Source organism: Chaetodon trifascialis, chromosome 1, assembly GCF_039877785.1.
Source record: "Chaetodon trifascialis isolate fChaTrf1 chromosome 1, fChaTrf1.hap1, whole genome shotgun sequence".
NCBI lineage: Eukaryota > Metazoa > Chordata > Actinopteri > Chaetodontiformes > Chaetodontidae > Chaetodon > Chaetodon trifascialis.
The window spans coordinates 16,188,581-16,201,994 of NC_092056.1; the positions used below are offsets into that span (position 1 = coordinate 16,188,581).

Here is a 13,414-nt window from a genome sequence, read left to right on the forward strand (position 1 = left end):
GTTGGTAAATCTTCTGCTTCAGTAGTGTACATCCCAGGTGAGTTTGTAATCAGTCAAATCACCACAATCTTGTAGACAGCAAAGTCAGTCTGGGGCCCTAGTTCAGTTTTACAGCCCTTTTCTCTGTTGGTAATCTGACCTTAACCCACAATGCACTGATAATAAAGCAGCATTACTCCTGTTTAAGCGTAGCATTGGGTTGTTTATCAATACTGAATTAATTGTATTCGATACTAAAGCCTCATATGAGACCTAATATTTTATTTTCAAGCACACATTCACATAATAAATACGGATCTGCCCGTACTAAACTGAGGAAGAGCCGTATAAATACAGAGAACTACAATACCCAGAACGCCAAACAACAAGCGGACGTAGAATTTCAGTCACGTGACGAAATGTCACATGCTCCTCTGCTTTGTGCAGGCTGCCAAAACAGACCGCTCAGTCATTACCTCCGGTGGGGTCTGTTTAACATCGAAGGTACTGTTCCTAATTATCAACATTTTGTCTTCTACACATCAGTAAACGGCAACGATATTACAGTGAATAGAAAGGATGTAGAAATGTTTGAATATGTGGTCCGTTTGGTGAAGAAGTAGCTGACTTGTTATATTGTGTTTAGCTAGATGTAACGTTGGCTAGCTAGCTATTGTAGGACGCAGAGTAACAATGGGGTTGACTGCGTTGACAGAAGTTATTGTTACGTGAATGAAAAGAGAAGGAAGCAATAATCTAATCACATTAAAACGTGTGGTGTTTAACGAGTATTCCGTGTAGGCAGCTGAAGGTGTGTCTGTGTGACATAAGCTAGCAGTAAATGAAAGAGCTGAGCTGGACATCTTCAGCACCTCCACTTCTTCCTTGTAAGGTTTGATTTGCTTCTACAGGTCGACATTGTTTAAGATCACTAATTTAATGAGAGATTCACCGATATACATTTTATGTAGGCTGAAATGGTGGTTTTGAAATTCATGTTTATTCACGAGCCCGTTGTGATATTCCATGTTATTTTTAAAGGACATGCCAATACAGCGGCATAGGAGAAGTGTCGACACCCTTGACCCTCTTCGTCTGTTTTATGTCTAACAAACATGAAATGTTAATGGCAGTCTGTATTGATGGGAAAATATTTTTTTAGCCGCTTGACTTGAGGCTGTATGTCTCAGTTGCAGGTCTCTGCTGTGCATCGGTCAGACTGTAAAGTTGCTTCAAAGGCTGCCATGGTTTTGCTCCAATGAAGGTCCACACACAGTGAAATTGGTAAAGTACTGCTTCAGGTCAGCCGTGCTCCTGGCTGTGTACTACTTTGTATGTTTGTCAGTAGAATGGAGGAAACAATAAAGGAGCCAGCTCACCCAAATTTTGTCCTAAGGAACCACAAGTGGTCAGAAGGTCCACAGAAAACCTTTTAATGTACTCACAAAGACTGCATGGGCCAGTAGTATGCAGGTCACATGTCAGCCCAAAACAGCCTAATGATGCACAATGGACAAAAAAATGGGCTTGAACATGAAAAATGACAGAAAGACCTGCCTCGACTTTCTACATAATATCTATTAAAGTTAATTGCTTGGGAACTAACATGCCTTCCAAGAATACAGTTCTGCACTAAAAACAGCCTCCTGTGCTCGACGTTTGTTCACAGTGATCCAAACACCGAGACAAAGAATTACTTTCCATTCATTTACATTGTATGTTGGTGTGATTTCAGCTCTGTGCATGCTGAGTTTTTAATTTACCAATGTAAGTATGACTGACTGTAAACAACATTTCATTACAGATTAATGAAAGGATCCACTGTCACACTGATACACTGATGATAACTTTGAGAAACATCAGCGGCTTCCTGACCGTCCTGGAACTTCAGACACTGGACACCAAATAATAACTGCTACTGCGCGATTCCCTGTCCTGTCATTGAGATTTCATCTTCTCTTGGATCACGTTGGAGACTAATTTCTGGGGTGTGTAAGGCTTGGCAGGCTCAGCTACTGTCTGTTGACTTATGGCTATTAACACTGATGTTGAGGACTGGGGCAGAGTTGGGAGCAATGACTCTGGAGAAAGGGCGTGGCTCTTGCAGAGCCCCAGTGTGGATTCTGACCGGCATCTTGAGACGGACAGGAGGAGGAGCGGGGGCGTGTCGTCTGTGGGAGCGGTCTTCATCGTTGTGAACGCAGCACTGGGAGCAGGTCTACTCAATTTCCCTGCAGCCTTCAATATGGCGGGAGGAGTAACTGCAGGAGTGATGCTTCAGATGGTGAGGAGATCCCAGTGAGGCACATAATACTGTGTATACGCCCTGTCAACAGCTCCATCCTTTATTTAGTGCGTAAAATGCAAAAAAGGCTGACAAATGCTAATCAGACACACTAGAGGCCAAATGGATGTCTTAACATTGCTCACTATGTCCACCAACATATACTCAGAATGATTTTTGGCATTAATAAAAGCTGGTTCCTTGTAACCACCACAAACTGCCTATAGACAATATTATCAGGAACTATAGTGTGATGCTTCCTATTTCTTTGTTTCAGTTCATGCTGATCTTCATCATCAGTGGACTGGTGATCCTGGGCTACTGCTGCCAGGTTTGTGCAACTTCAGGAGTGTCCGATCCTGACTTCCTGAAAGTCCTTATTTCAGGAATGTAATGTAATTGTCATTTCCATCTCTCACTTTTCCACTTCTCTAGCTTCCTGTTTTTTCCTCCTCTGTTCTGCAGACTTTTGAATCTGACTAGTTTTCTTTCATGTAGTGGTGAAATAATTGGAGCAGCCTCATGTGACATCTTGGCTCTCTGGTTTTCCTGATGGCTCAGACTTTCACTTCCTGATGGCTCAGACTTCAGCTTTGAAATACAAAAATCAGCCATTTTCAATTGAAATTGTGTTTGTTTTTTAAAATTGTCAGCAATGGAGAACAGATTGAAGTTGAGGTGGACACATGCTGATGATCAGAGGACTCTTCCTGGATCTGACATATCCTAACTTTAAAGACATGATGTCAGAATTATGTTTGATGCTGGTGGTGTTTTAGTGTTGCTGGTGACTGGTTTCTTAGTAGTATTTTGTTTCTTGTTAATGACTTAGTGTTGTATAAATGCCACAGCATATTGTCAGCTCAGCAAGTGCCATCCTGTATCTTAATGTATCATTCATCTCAAGATGCTCATAGAAACTTGACAGTGATTTGTTTTCTTCACTATTATAATGTGAAATTCATTCATCTCTTTTTTCAGACATGCAATATTCTGTAAATGGCAAAAAGGACTATTCCAATACCTGTTTCTGCTGAGTCAGTGGCCACTTTTTAATTTCCTGTCTGGTTTCTTCAGGTCAGTAACGAAAGCACCTATCAGGAGGTTGTTCGAGCCACATGTGGGAAGGTCACAGGAGTCATATGTGAAGTAGCCATAGCGGTTTACACCTTTGGGACTTGTATCGCTTTCTTTATTGTCATTGGAGACCAGCTGGATCGCTGTAAGTATACTCACAGTGATGCAGTGCATCACCTACCAGTCACCCTGTTTCTGTCTGCATTTCATCAGATTGGTTAGGCAATGGTGAAAATGCCACTTCTTAATGTTTTGTCACCAACATTCAGGTGGACTTTGTCATTATTGTCCTACATTTTAGCAATCTGTGTGTCTGAGCAAAGGGAGACATCTTGCAGTAGTGTTGATAACCTTTTAAAAACAAGGCTGTGCCATCATTGATGAGGGCAAAGAGCATCAAGGACGACACCACTCAGCTTTTTCGCTCTGGTAGATGTGTCCCTCATGTGACCGGCTCTCACGCTTCCATGTACTGAGACGCTGACTGTGTGGAAATCCTACTCCTGCCCTTTCCTGGAAATAGATTGTGACCTTCCACCTCTTTTGGTCTTTTTTTTTTTTTTTTTAAATGAATGAATGGGATGGTTGTGACTTTAATTATCTACTTTGCTAAATCTCTTGCATGTGTATGCCAGTTTACAGATAGTTCCCACAGTGTCACTCTCGGCTGTAATCCAGTCTGTCTGTCTGTCTGTTCGTCTGTTCTTCTTTTTTGGTAATTCCTCCTTTTCCTCTTTCTTTGCAGTGATAGGTGCAGTGGCTCGTGAAACAGATGGTACAATCAGGGACCACTGGTACACTGATCGCAAATTTACCATCATTGTTACTGCAGTCCTGGTTATTCTTCCTCTCTCTATCCCCAAAGAGATTGGCTTTCAGAAGTATGCCAGGTACAAACAACTCATTCATATTTTATCACCAAGAATTACATAAAAAAAAAAACACAAAAAACATTTACCTTGCATGTTGATTATTTCTGAATTGCTGTTTTTCATTGCAGCGCACTGAGTGTGATGGGAACCTGGTATGTTACCATCGTGGTCATTGTAAAGTACATCTGGCCAGATAAAGAGGTGGTTCCAGGCTATGTTCCCACCAGGTGAGCTCTGCTGCACACACTTCATGAATGCTGCCATTTAGTTTATGCAGCTAACAGCTTTTTCAAAACTTTTTACAAATCATTTTACAACCTTGATTTGAAAAAGTTGGGATGCCATGTGTAACATAAATAATTAATTAATCCTTTCTGACACCCAATTGGAAACAGTACAAAGACAGTATATTTAATGTTTTGCCTCATTAGCTTCATTGATTTTCAAACATGTTGGGACGGGAGCAACAGAAGACTGGGAGAGTAGTGGAAAGCTCTCAAAGAACCTGTTCGTTTGCTTTCTGTTTTTATGGAAGGTTTACGCCCAACTTTTTTGGAATCGGGGTTGTAGCGTTGTCCATCTGCTCATTCAGCATCCTCGTCGTCATGCCTTGCTTGAGTTGCTAAATCGTTGTGTTTGTTACAGTTCTTCTTCCTGGACTGCAGTTTTCAATGCAATGCCCACCATATGCTTTGGTTTCCAGGTATACCTTCATTTGGTATCATTTGAGACCATAAAATCTGCCTTTCTTTTCAACGGTTTAATATTGATGAATTATTTCTAGCTGACCTTCTTCCTCCTGATGTCTCTCTCCACAGTGCCATGTCAGCTGTGTGCCAGTGTTCGACAGCATGAGCCGAAGAGAGATCAAACCTTGGGGAATTGTGGTCACTCTTAGCATGATTATCTGTCTCTTCGTTTACACAGGAACAGGTAAACCAACATGTGCACTCCTCCCTCAGTGTATACTCAATAATTTACCTAATAACCTGTCGATGAGTCCTTTATTTATTGACTCGTGATACATTCAAATTATAGCAGAAGTCCCCTGTTGCATAGTGCTGTTACAAGTCAGATGGCTCACGACTGGCAGTGAGTCCTTCAGTACTTGTTGTGTCTGATCAGGTGTCTGTGGCTTCCTGACGTTCGGCTCCAACGTCAGTCAGGACGTGTTGATGTCGTACCCTCTTGATGATATTGCTGTGGCCATCGCAAGAGCTTTTATTGTCATCTGTGTCATTACCTCCTACCCCATTTTACACTTCTGTGGCAGGTAAGATACGGTGATCTCCACGTTTCTGGTCTCCCTGTTCACCCTACTGTTTATCATCCACTCTCGTTAAGATTGTAATGAAGACTTTTAAATCGCGCAAGCCTAAAAGGATTGTTGATGTATGAATATTTCTGCATGTAGTGTAGTGGTGGGTATTTACAGCCTGCACATACAAGATCGCTCCAGGTCGGCTGCATACAATGGGAGGTTTTAAATAAACAAAGGGACAAGAGGAGCACTGGTATTGGGTCAATTAGTAGCCCTGAGTGTAAGTTTTGGACACTGTGCGTTTCTAGGGTGTAATACAGTTTTCTGTGTTTTACGATGCAGTTAATGCAGCATTTCCTCACTGCACTCTGGTGTAATCATATGTCCTTCCAGGGCAGTTATAGAAGGACTTTGGCTGCGTTTCCAAGGCGAGCAGGTGGAGGTGTGTGTCCGTCGTGAGCAGAGGAGGAGGATCCTGCAGACGCTGGTGTGGTTTGTTGTCACCCTCGTCCTCGCCCTCTTCATCCCAGATATTGGTCGGGTGATCTCGCTGATCGGAGGATTGGCAGCTTGCTTTATCTTTGTATTCCCAGGTGACACTTCCCTCATCATTGTTAGCAAGGTTTTAGATTGTTGTGCAAAGCAAACATCTCACTGTAATGTCTGTCCAATGTCTCTTTAACTCAACAGGTTTGTGTCTGATGCAAGTCAAGCTGTCAGAGACAGACAACCGATCTGCGAGGTGAGATGCTGCTTACTCTTAGATATGTCAACTTAGAAATGGAAAACATCTGACAGTGTGTGGCACAGCAACAGTGTCCTTGGATCTAACCCGACCAGATGCTACTTTGCATGCTGTCCTTGTGCTTGTGAGGGTCTTTAACTGGAGTTGGTCCGTCCTGCGTTGTAGCTGCCCTTTACTATGGTTTAGTCAGGATGGGTCAAACACAGAGGATGAATCACCTCACAGGGATTAATGAAGCATAACTCAAAGATGCATTATCACACTTTGTCCACCAGGGTGCAGAAAAAAACCTCAAAACAAGCCACCACAGGATGGATGGATGGATAGATAGATAGGACTTTATTGATCCCATGCCAGGGAAATTTAGTGTGCCGGGAAATGGAGCTGTTATCAGTCGGCTTTTAGACAGTCGGCAGGAAACCAAAACAGTGAGCTAAAAGAGATTAGCACTGGACTGATAAGCCATTTAACTGACTAGAGAATTGTTTTAATTTCTTAGGCAAAACCAGTCCCAGTCTATAGCTTCTCCAATGTGAGGACTGTGGACTCTTCTGTTATATGAAAATGAGTATTGTCATGTTTTGAATGATTGATAAAAGAATTTGCAGAGTAATCGATAACTGCAGCCCCGAAGGAAACTTAAACTCTTAAATCTGCAGAGTTGGGTGTTATTCTTCAGTGCCCCTCTCACATTGCACACATCTGATTCATCGTCAGCGATAAGAAATGTTTAACACAGATTTGGGTGAACGTGTTTCCTTGATAAGAATTTTCTTTACTGTTGGACTCTTTGTTACAGCTGGCACGGATTGGTGGTCTTCGGTGTCATCATGGTTACGATCGGAGCTTTCATCTTCGGTCTCACAACAACCAACTCCATCTATCAAGACGTCGTCAGCTAAAAGGAACATTTTTATCAGAAACAGCGCTGTCCTCTTTGAAGACTGAGTGTGTGTGTGTGTGTGGGGGGGGGCGCTTGGTCCTTTGCTGCTATCCTGCACGACAGGAGGGGCGTCTCATGACACTCATTTAAAAAAAATCAAGACCTCTCCAGTATGTCACATCCCTGCTCCATGTTGAGTTGCTCTTTGCTTGGTCAGGTCGTCGTCAGAAACACCACAAAGCCAAGTGACTTCAGACACTTTGCCTTTTGTTTTATGTGAAGTTGAATTTGCATGTTTAATGTTTTTATGATGATTTTAACTTGCAGTGAAAACCGTTTTCGACAGGTTAGCACATTCCTGTCCTGTTTACACGAGCTGACGGACGTTGAATAGGAAGGTCTTACAATCAAATTGATTTTTATAATGAAATTGTACCAATTTGTGTATTTTAACTTGCATGTGAAAGGAACCTTTTCTTATTGAAAATAATGGAAATCATGTGTGTGTGGTTTCCAGGTCTAATTCAGGTCCAGACTTTAAGTTGGTGCTGCTGATACTTCGTCCACAAATTGAGTTGATTGATGGGTTTGCATCATTAATGAGTGACGTGTTGGGTGCAGGGCGAGGCAGGTCAAATCTTGTTTTATTAATTTCCAGTTAGTTCTTCTAAACAAGTTGAAAAAGTGAGGTTTTCAACTGTTTTGGCAAGCCAAACAAATCCTATTACATTTTTAAATACATTTAGCAAATCATTTATTTTTTAGTTTTGTTTCTTACATATTTTATGAAGATAGTTATGATTTTTATAATTGGGTTGAGGTTAAATCATATTAAGCTATGTCCATATAAGCCTACAGGCCTTTAAAAAGGTTAGTAACTTCTGTTAACTGTTAACAGCCGGACAGGCTGACGACCACGGCAGTGTGCCTGCAAACACTGCACAGATCTGCAGGGAGTCCAGCATGAGCAGCGCGTTCAGGACAGGGAAAGCCTTTTCATGAGTGCTCGTTCCTCACAGATGTGAAGATGAGACTGTCTTTGTGAATGTATTAAAACAATGGATGTAACCTACCTTAATTTCATTTCATGAAATTGGTTTTTCAACCAAACTGCAAATGCAGCTGGAAGCTTTACAGTGACATGGTTATCAAGACTAAACTCAGTGCATTTAATCAAAAGTTTTATATTTATTTTATCAGACTGTATCACAGCCAAAAATGTTGGGTACGTTAAATGTGATATGATCCATTGTTCAAGGCTTGACTGCCTTTCCAGGATTTATGCAGCCCAGAAATATACAGTTTTACTTGTGGACATGAGGGACAGAATGTAAAAGGGACGCTGCAGTGAAAACAGTAATGCCGTCTGTGACCAGCGTCAGGCTGCTTTTATTTACAGGTTCTTGTAATGATTGTTGGAACACAATGACTTTTTATGTTTTGTTGTTGTATCATTTGTGTTAAATGTATTTTTTTAACCTTTTGGTGCTGCAGACAAGCTTGTCTGGTCTGTGTTTTCAGGCTAAAGATGTTCACCCCCCCCCCCCCCAAAAAAAAGGGCATTTGTTAATTAGCAATCATGTGTCCTTGGTGTCTCACACAGAAAGTTGACTTGGTAACTTTTAATGGAAATACTTAACTACCGGTGATTATACCAATAAGTGAACTACAATCAAGGCATGTGAATAAATCTGACAGTCCGTATGTTACTGGCAGTTGTTTAATAAAGAGACAAACGCAAGTGAAGTTGCAGTTTTGATCAAGACGTTTTGTGCATTTGTGTCATTTAAGTTCACAACAATCACCTCGTGTCTTCAACACCTTTTGCTGAAATGTTATTGAAAAACGCTGAGTCAGCTTGAAATCAGTGCCACAGCAAATGACTTCATTTGATCATGTAAAGTGCAGTTAAAGTGTGTGGAAAGGGACAATCTCTGTTTTGACTTTTTATTCATCACATTGGATAAGAAATGAACCAGTGAGGCCAAACCTCTGATGTGTTAGCGGGTCTTTCACTTCTGTTTTGGGTGAGTAGTAAACTGGCTCGTAGCCTTTTACATATGTATTTGCCCAGTTTCAGGACAATCTTATATTAGACGAGAAGGCCACAATGGAGTTTTTTAGGCTAAGCAGAACTGAGCAGATGCTTTTCACTAACTGAAATCCAGACTGAAGGCACAAACCCCCAAAATTAGCAAGAATTGAAGCTGGCTGGTAACCAAATAATAGATCTGATTCTTTAATTCACATTTGTTAAGTGTCCAAATATTGGAAGTTAAACTGATTCATTTAAATCAAATGTGATGCAGAGCAAAGCGAACACAGCGAGTAATGTGTGCCTCTCCAAACACTTCCACTGCAGCTACCTGATGGAGAGTACACATTATAAACGCCCTCACGGTGCTTTTCCCTCCAAGATCATCCTCCCTGAGAAACATGTATCATCTAACAAGTGAAGAGTGCAGGTACACGACATTTTGACTAGTAGGAGTCATTTTTTAGGAAAGACTGGAACATGCCAAAAGCTGGACCTGGAGCCCACTGTGGAACCATGTGACCTGCACCCTAAAACACAGACAGCAGCATTTCACAATAAGGCAACAATATGAGCCAAGTGGAACAGGACAACTATGCTTCATTGGCAGATACTGAAACAGACTGATGGTTACCTTGACTGTCAGGAAAGTGATGTTTCCAAACTGCTGGCAGAAACCAGCAACCTGGTTGTCGTGAATCCAGGTGTGGTACTTCGTGGTCGCCTGAGAACAGTTATTTATATGTAAGAGGTGTATCCAGTTGTGGGACAAACAACCCTTATACAGTTTTTTTTTTCTAAAATGAAAGTTCCTACCTCCAGGCCGAGGTCTTCCACAAACCACTGGTCTCCCAGGAAGTTGCAGGCCATGTCGGTGTCTCCGTTGTAGACCAGCGCCCGCAGGCCCAGAGACAGCAGCTTCAGGTACACGTCCTTCATCGTTGGGTATAAGGTGGTGTATTGCTCTCCAACGGCATCACTACAAGAACAGCAAAGGGACGTTTGACATCATGATCAGCGTGTTCCTGCCTCCTGCCCAACTGCACCCAGACAAGAGGGGCAAACGGTTTAGTCATGCTAGCTGCAGACTCGAGGGAAGGCAGTGCCGGTCTGCCAGTCACTCCATCGGTTTGGTCTAAAGAAGAACTAATGTTCACAGTCCCCAGAGGACGAATCCCTCTGACTCCTGACTTTTCCTCTAGTGACACAATGAGGCTGAGATTTTTTTTGGTTTGAGTGAAATGTCTCAGTAATTATTGGATTGATTGACATGTGCAGCAAAACACAGTAAAGCTAAAGGTAGCTTTGATTAGACTGACACTGATCATTTTGCTGTCACATACTTGCACAGGTCCCATGCTGGCAGTGTGTCTGGAATGTGTAGAGCTTTCCTCACGTTGCCTCTGTTCAGCCAGTTCCTCTGAGCTGTGCTGTTGATGCAGGGAGGGACTTCACCCAGAGACGGTGGAGAACGCGCTTTATCTGAAAACTTCATGGAAATATTTAGATCATTAACACTACAAGGCAATAACATGATGGACATGAGGAAGCAGCAGTTGTTCACAGAGGGACTCACACTCATCTTGTGGGTGTGTGGGTGTTTCCTGTAGTTCTTGAACAGGTGACTCATGGCCCTCTCGTAGCCTCTGTGGTATCTTCTGTCACCCTCACAATCCAAGTACAGGGCATACTCATTAAGTCCACTATTATACACAATATTAAAGGCCACATTCACCTGAAGGGAGACGAGGACAAAGTAAAATTTGAATGAGTCATCTGTAAGCATCAGAAAGGCCCAGCTGACTTCTGAAGACAGCGCAACATACCAGCGTCTTGCAGGTCTCTGAAGTGGAGTTGTAGAAGTTACAGCTCTCCTTGTCACAGCAATTTGAGTTGAGATCACGCCACAAACTGCACATAAAACATAGCTTCAAGATGACAATCACTGCATCAACTGCATGCAAGTAAAGTAGAAGTTCTGGGCTTCACAGGACTTTAAATATCTGCATATCAAAGCAAAACAGCAGCGAAATCAACCTGGAGGTTATGCATGTTGTGTGCGTCACTGCTGAATGAACCAGGGGAACACACACAAGCATGTGGCAACATTGGCTTCCTCGACAACAACCACTTACTCTTCTCCAAAGAGGCCGTGATAGTAACCAAAGTAGATCAAAGTTTGGTCATTGAGCGCAAAGCTGCTGAGACCATTTCCCACTGCAAAGCCCTGAAACAAACATGTAATCAAAGGTAATATTTTTAGTTTCGCAAAAGCACCCTGAAGGGCAAAATAATCACTTCAATCATAAAACTGCATTCTGGTGGTGCTGCTGACACTGAGGCTTGCTGCATGAAGCATCTCACCTTGAAGTTGATTTTGGCTGTTCCAGTAGCGACACGCAGGCTGAGGGTCGGCACATAAATTCCACCATAACTTTCCCCAAAGATGTAGAACTCGTTTTGACTGAACTCTGGGAACATGGTGAAGAAACTCTGCAAGGCTCTGTAATTATCTTCCGCAACCTAAGAGAGAAACACGAGAAATGGAAATGCTGTTTCTGCTTTTTTAACCGTTAACAGGAGTTCAGTCACTGAACTCACCTGGTTATCATCGGTGGCATAGTTTCTGTCATCAGAGTAGGAATATCCCACTCCTGCTGGAGACTCTATATACAGCACATTGGCAATCTTGTTCCAGCTGAAAGGGTTGTCATCCAGTGTGGCCCCATTATCGTTTACCTGAAAAGGAAACTCGATGCCTATTCAGAGTGACTTTTATTCGGCGCTCAGGTACAGTTATTCTCAGAGTCAGCATGCTCACGTGAAATGGGCCGTTCTCTGACAGGAATCCATCCAGCGAGCTGCAGCCTGGGCCTCCGTTCAGCCACAGCACCAGAGGGTCTTTGACTGGGTCCCTCTGAGAAGTCACAAACCTGCAGGAGAACATGCTGGAAGATCACACATCCCTCTACACCCGCTGCACACCACATTACAAAATCAAACAGAACAAACTTTAGACTTAGTCAAAATTACTTATGCTACCTAATACAGCAGTGATCTTCTATTATAATTTCAAAATAAAACTTCTTAAAAACTAGGTGACAGACCCCTGATGCAGATCGCGGCATTGTCTATGTGGAGGTCGGGTTTAAACTCTGCGGGCGAACGTTTTCCTCAAAAATGCAGGACACCAGTCGGTTACTGTTTCTTACCAATAATGGAGAAACGTTCCCGGACGTGCCTTCAGGTATCCCGACCACTGCCGATATGTACGCCTGAACGTCATCCCTGGCAGCTGAAACACCTCATCAGGGTCGTAATAAGCCAGGCAGCCGAGCGGAAACACGGCCAACAAACGCAACCAGAAACCAGCGGCGAACATCACTGAGCGAAACTCACTTCTTCCAGTTTCAGAGAAAGAGGGAGTCTTTATTGTTGTAGAAAGTCTCTCCGAGGTCCTCTACGGAAGCTCTGCGTGAAGAAGTCGTTGTCATATGACTACTGCTGTGGGTCACATGACCAGCGCCTGAACGACTCTACGCGGAAGTTCCGCATAAGTCGCGCAGCGTATCCCGCAAAGCTTCGCGAGGCGATTCGCATGTGTCTCATAGAAAATGAATGGAGGCGAACTTGGCGTCGCTTCGCTCTAGTTTTCAGTGGGTCTGTCCCATCAGAAGCAGCTGTGAACTAAAGTTATCTTAAATTTGTTATGTAACCCCAGAAACCCGAAAAGAAAGTTGTCGCTCATGTAAAACAGCGGTCTCCAACCACCGGGGCCGTTTGGTACCGGGCCGCGCAGAGAGACTGAACAAAAAATATTTTATTGATCATCAGAGTCTGAAAGAAGTTTTATTTTGAAAATCAGGTGCATCTGCCTGTGCCTCTACACGTCAAACACACACACACACACGCACACACACACACACACACACACACACACACACACACACACACGCTAATAATATTATTACGGGTTTTAATAATTTGTTTTTATTTATTTCTATGCGGGCAAATTGTTGCTTTGCGTGAAACCGTGGCGCAAGAAAGGTCGGCGACCGCTGATGTAAAAAGACTCGTTCCAAGATTTACTACCAAGATGTAAGTACTCAGGAAATTGGAACAAACTTTAGGGAAGAACAGAAGTTGAAAGACAAAGTTAGAAATAAATTAAATGATATCAAGTATTCTCCCAGTACAATGAAGTTTTTAATTTGTTAGGTTTTAGTCCATACTCAGTTAAAATAATACATTCTTTACCGGTTAGACAAGAACCAAGCC

At 42.7% G+C, this 13,414-nt stretch overlaps 2 protein-coding genes across 4 annotated transcripts; one reads left to right on the top strand and one right to left on the bottom strand.

The window, feature by feature from the left end:
* The first annotated feature begins 400 nt into the window (after window positions 1-400).
* slc38a7 (solute carrier family 38 member 7) lies at window positions 401-8,862 on the top strand. 3 transcript variants are annotated; one of them, XM_070959533.1, is made up of 13 exons: window positions 401-483; window positions 1,170-1,263; window positions 1,784-2,263; window positions 2,541-2,594; window positions 3,341-3,485; window positions 4,086-4,230; window positions 4,341-4,439; window positions 4,858-4,915; window positions 5,031-5,145; window positions 5,338-5,485; window positions 5,867-6,066; window positions 6,164-6,215; window positions 7,018-8,862. In XM_070959533.1, exons 3-13 carry the CDS (start codon window positions 2,009-2,011, stop codon window positions 7,118-7,120), a joined length of 1,374 nt encoding a protein of 457 aa, XP_070815634.1. In that variant the 5' UTR covers window positions 401-483; window positions 1,170-1,263; window positions 1,784-2,008; the 3' UTR covers window positions 7,121-8,862. The 3 variants fall into 3 exon arrangements, with proteins under 3 accessions (XP_070815634.1, XP_070815626.1, XP_070815617.1); XM_070959525.1 differs by having other exon boundaries at window positions 408-483; window positions 1,170-1,280; XM_070959516.1 differs by having other exon boundaries at window positions 418-483; window positions 1,176-1,280.
* LOC139329291 (lysosomal protective protein) lies at window positions 8,810-12,639 on the bottom strand. Its single transcript, XM_070959504.1, has 11 exons — window positions 12,349-12,639; window positions 11,958-12,069; window positions 11,738-11,875; window positions 11,501-11,659; window positions 11,272-11,363; window positions 10,963-11,047; window positions 10,713-10,871; window positions 10,480-10,625; window positions 9,953-10,115; window positions 9,771-9,860; window positions 8,810-9,666 (listed from the first exon to the last, which is right to left on the bottom strand). Exons 1-11 carry the CDS (start codon window positions 12,516-12,518, stop codon window positions 9,583-9,585), a joined length of 1,398 nt encoding a protein of 465 aa, XP_070815605.1. The 5' UTR covers window positions 12,519-12,639; the 3' UTR covers window positions 8,810-9,582.
* Between the last annotated feature and the right edge of the window lie 775 nt (window positions 12,640-13,414).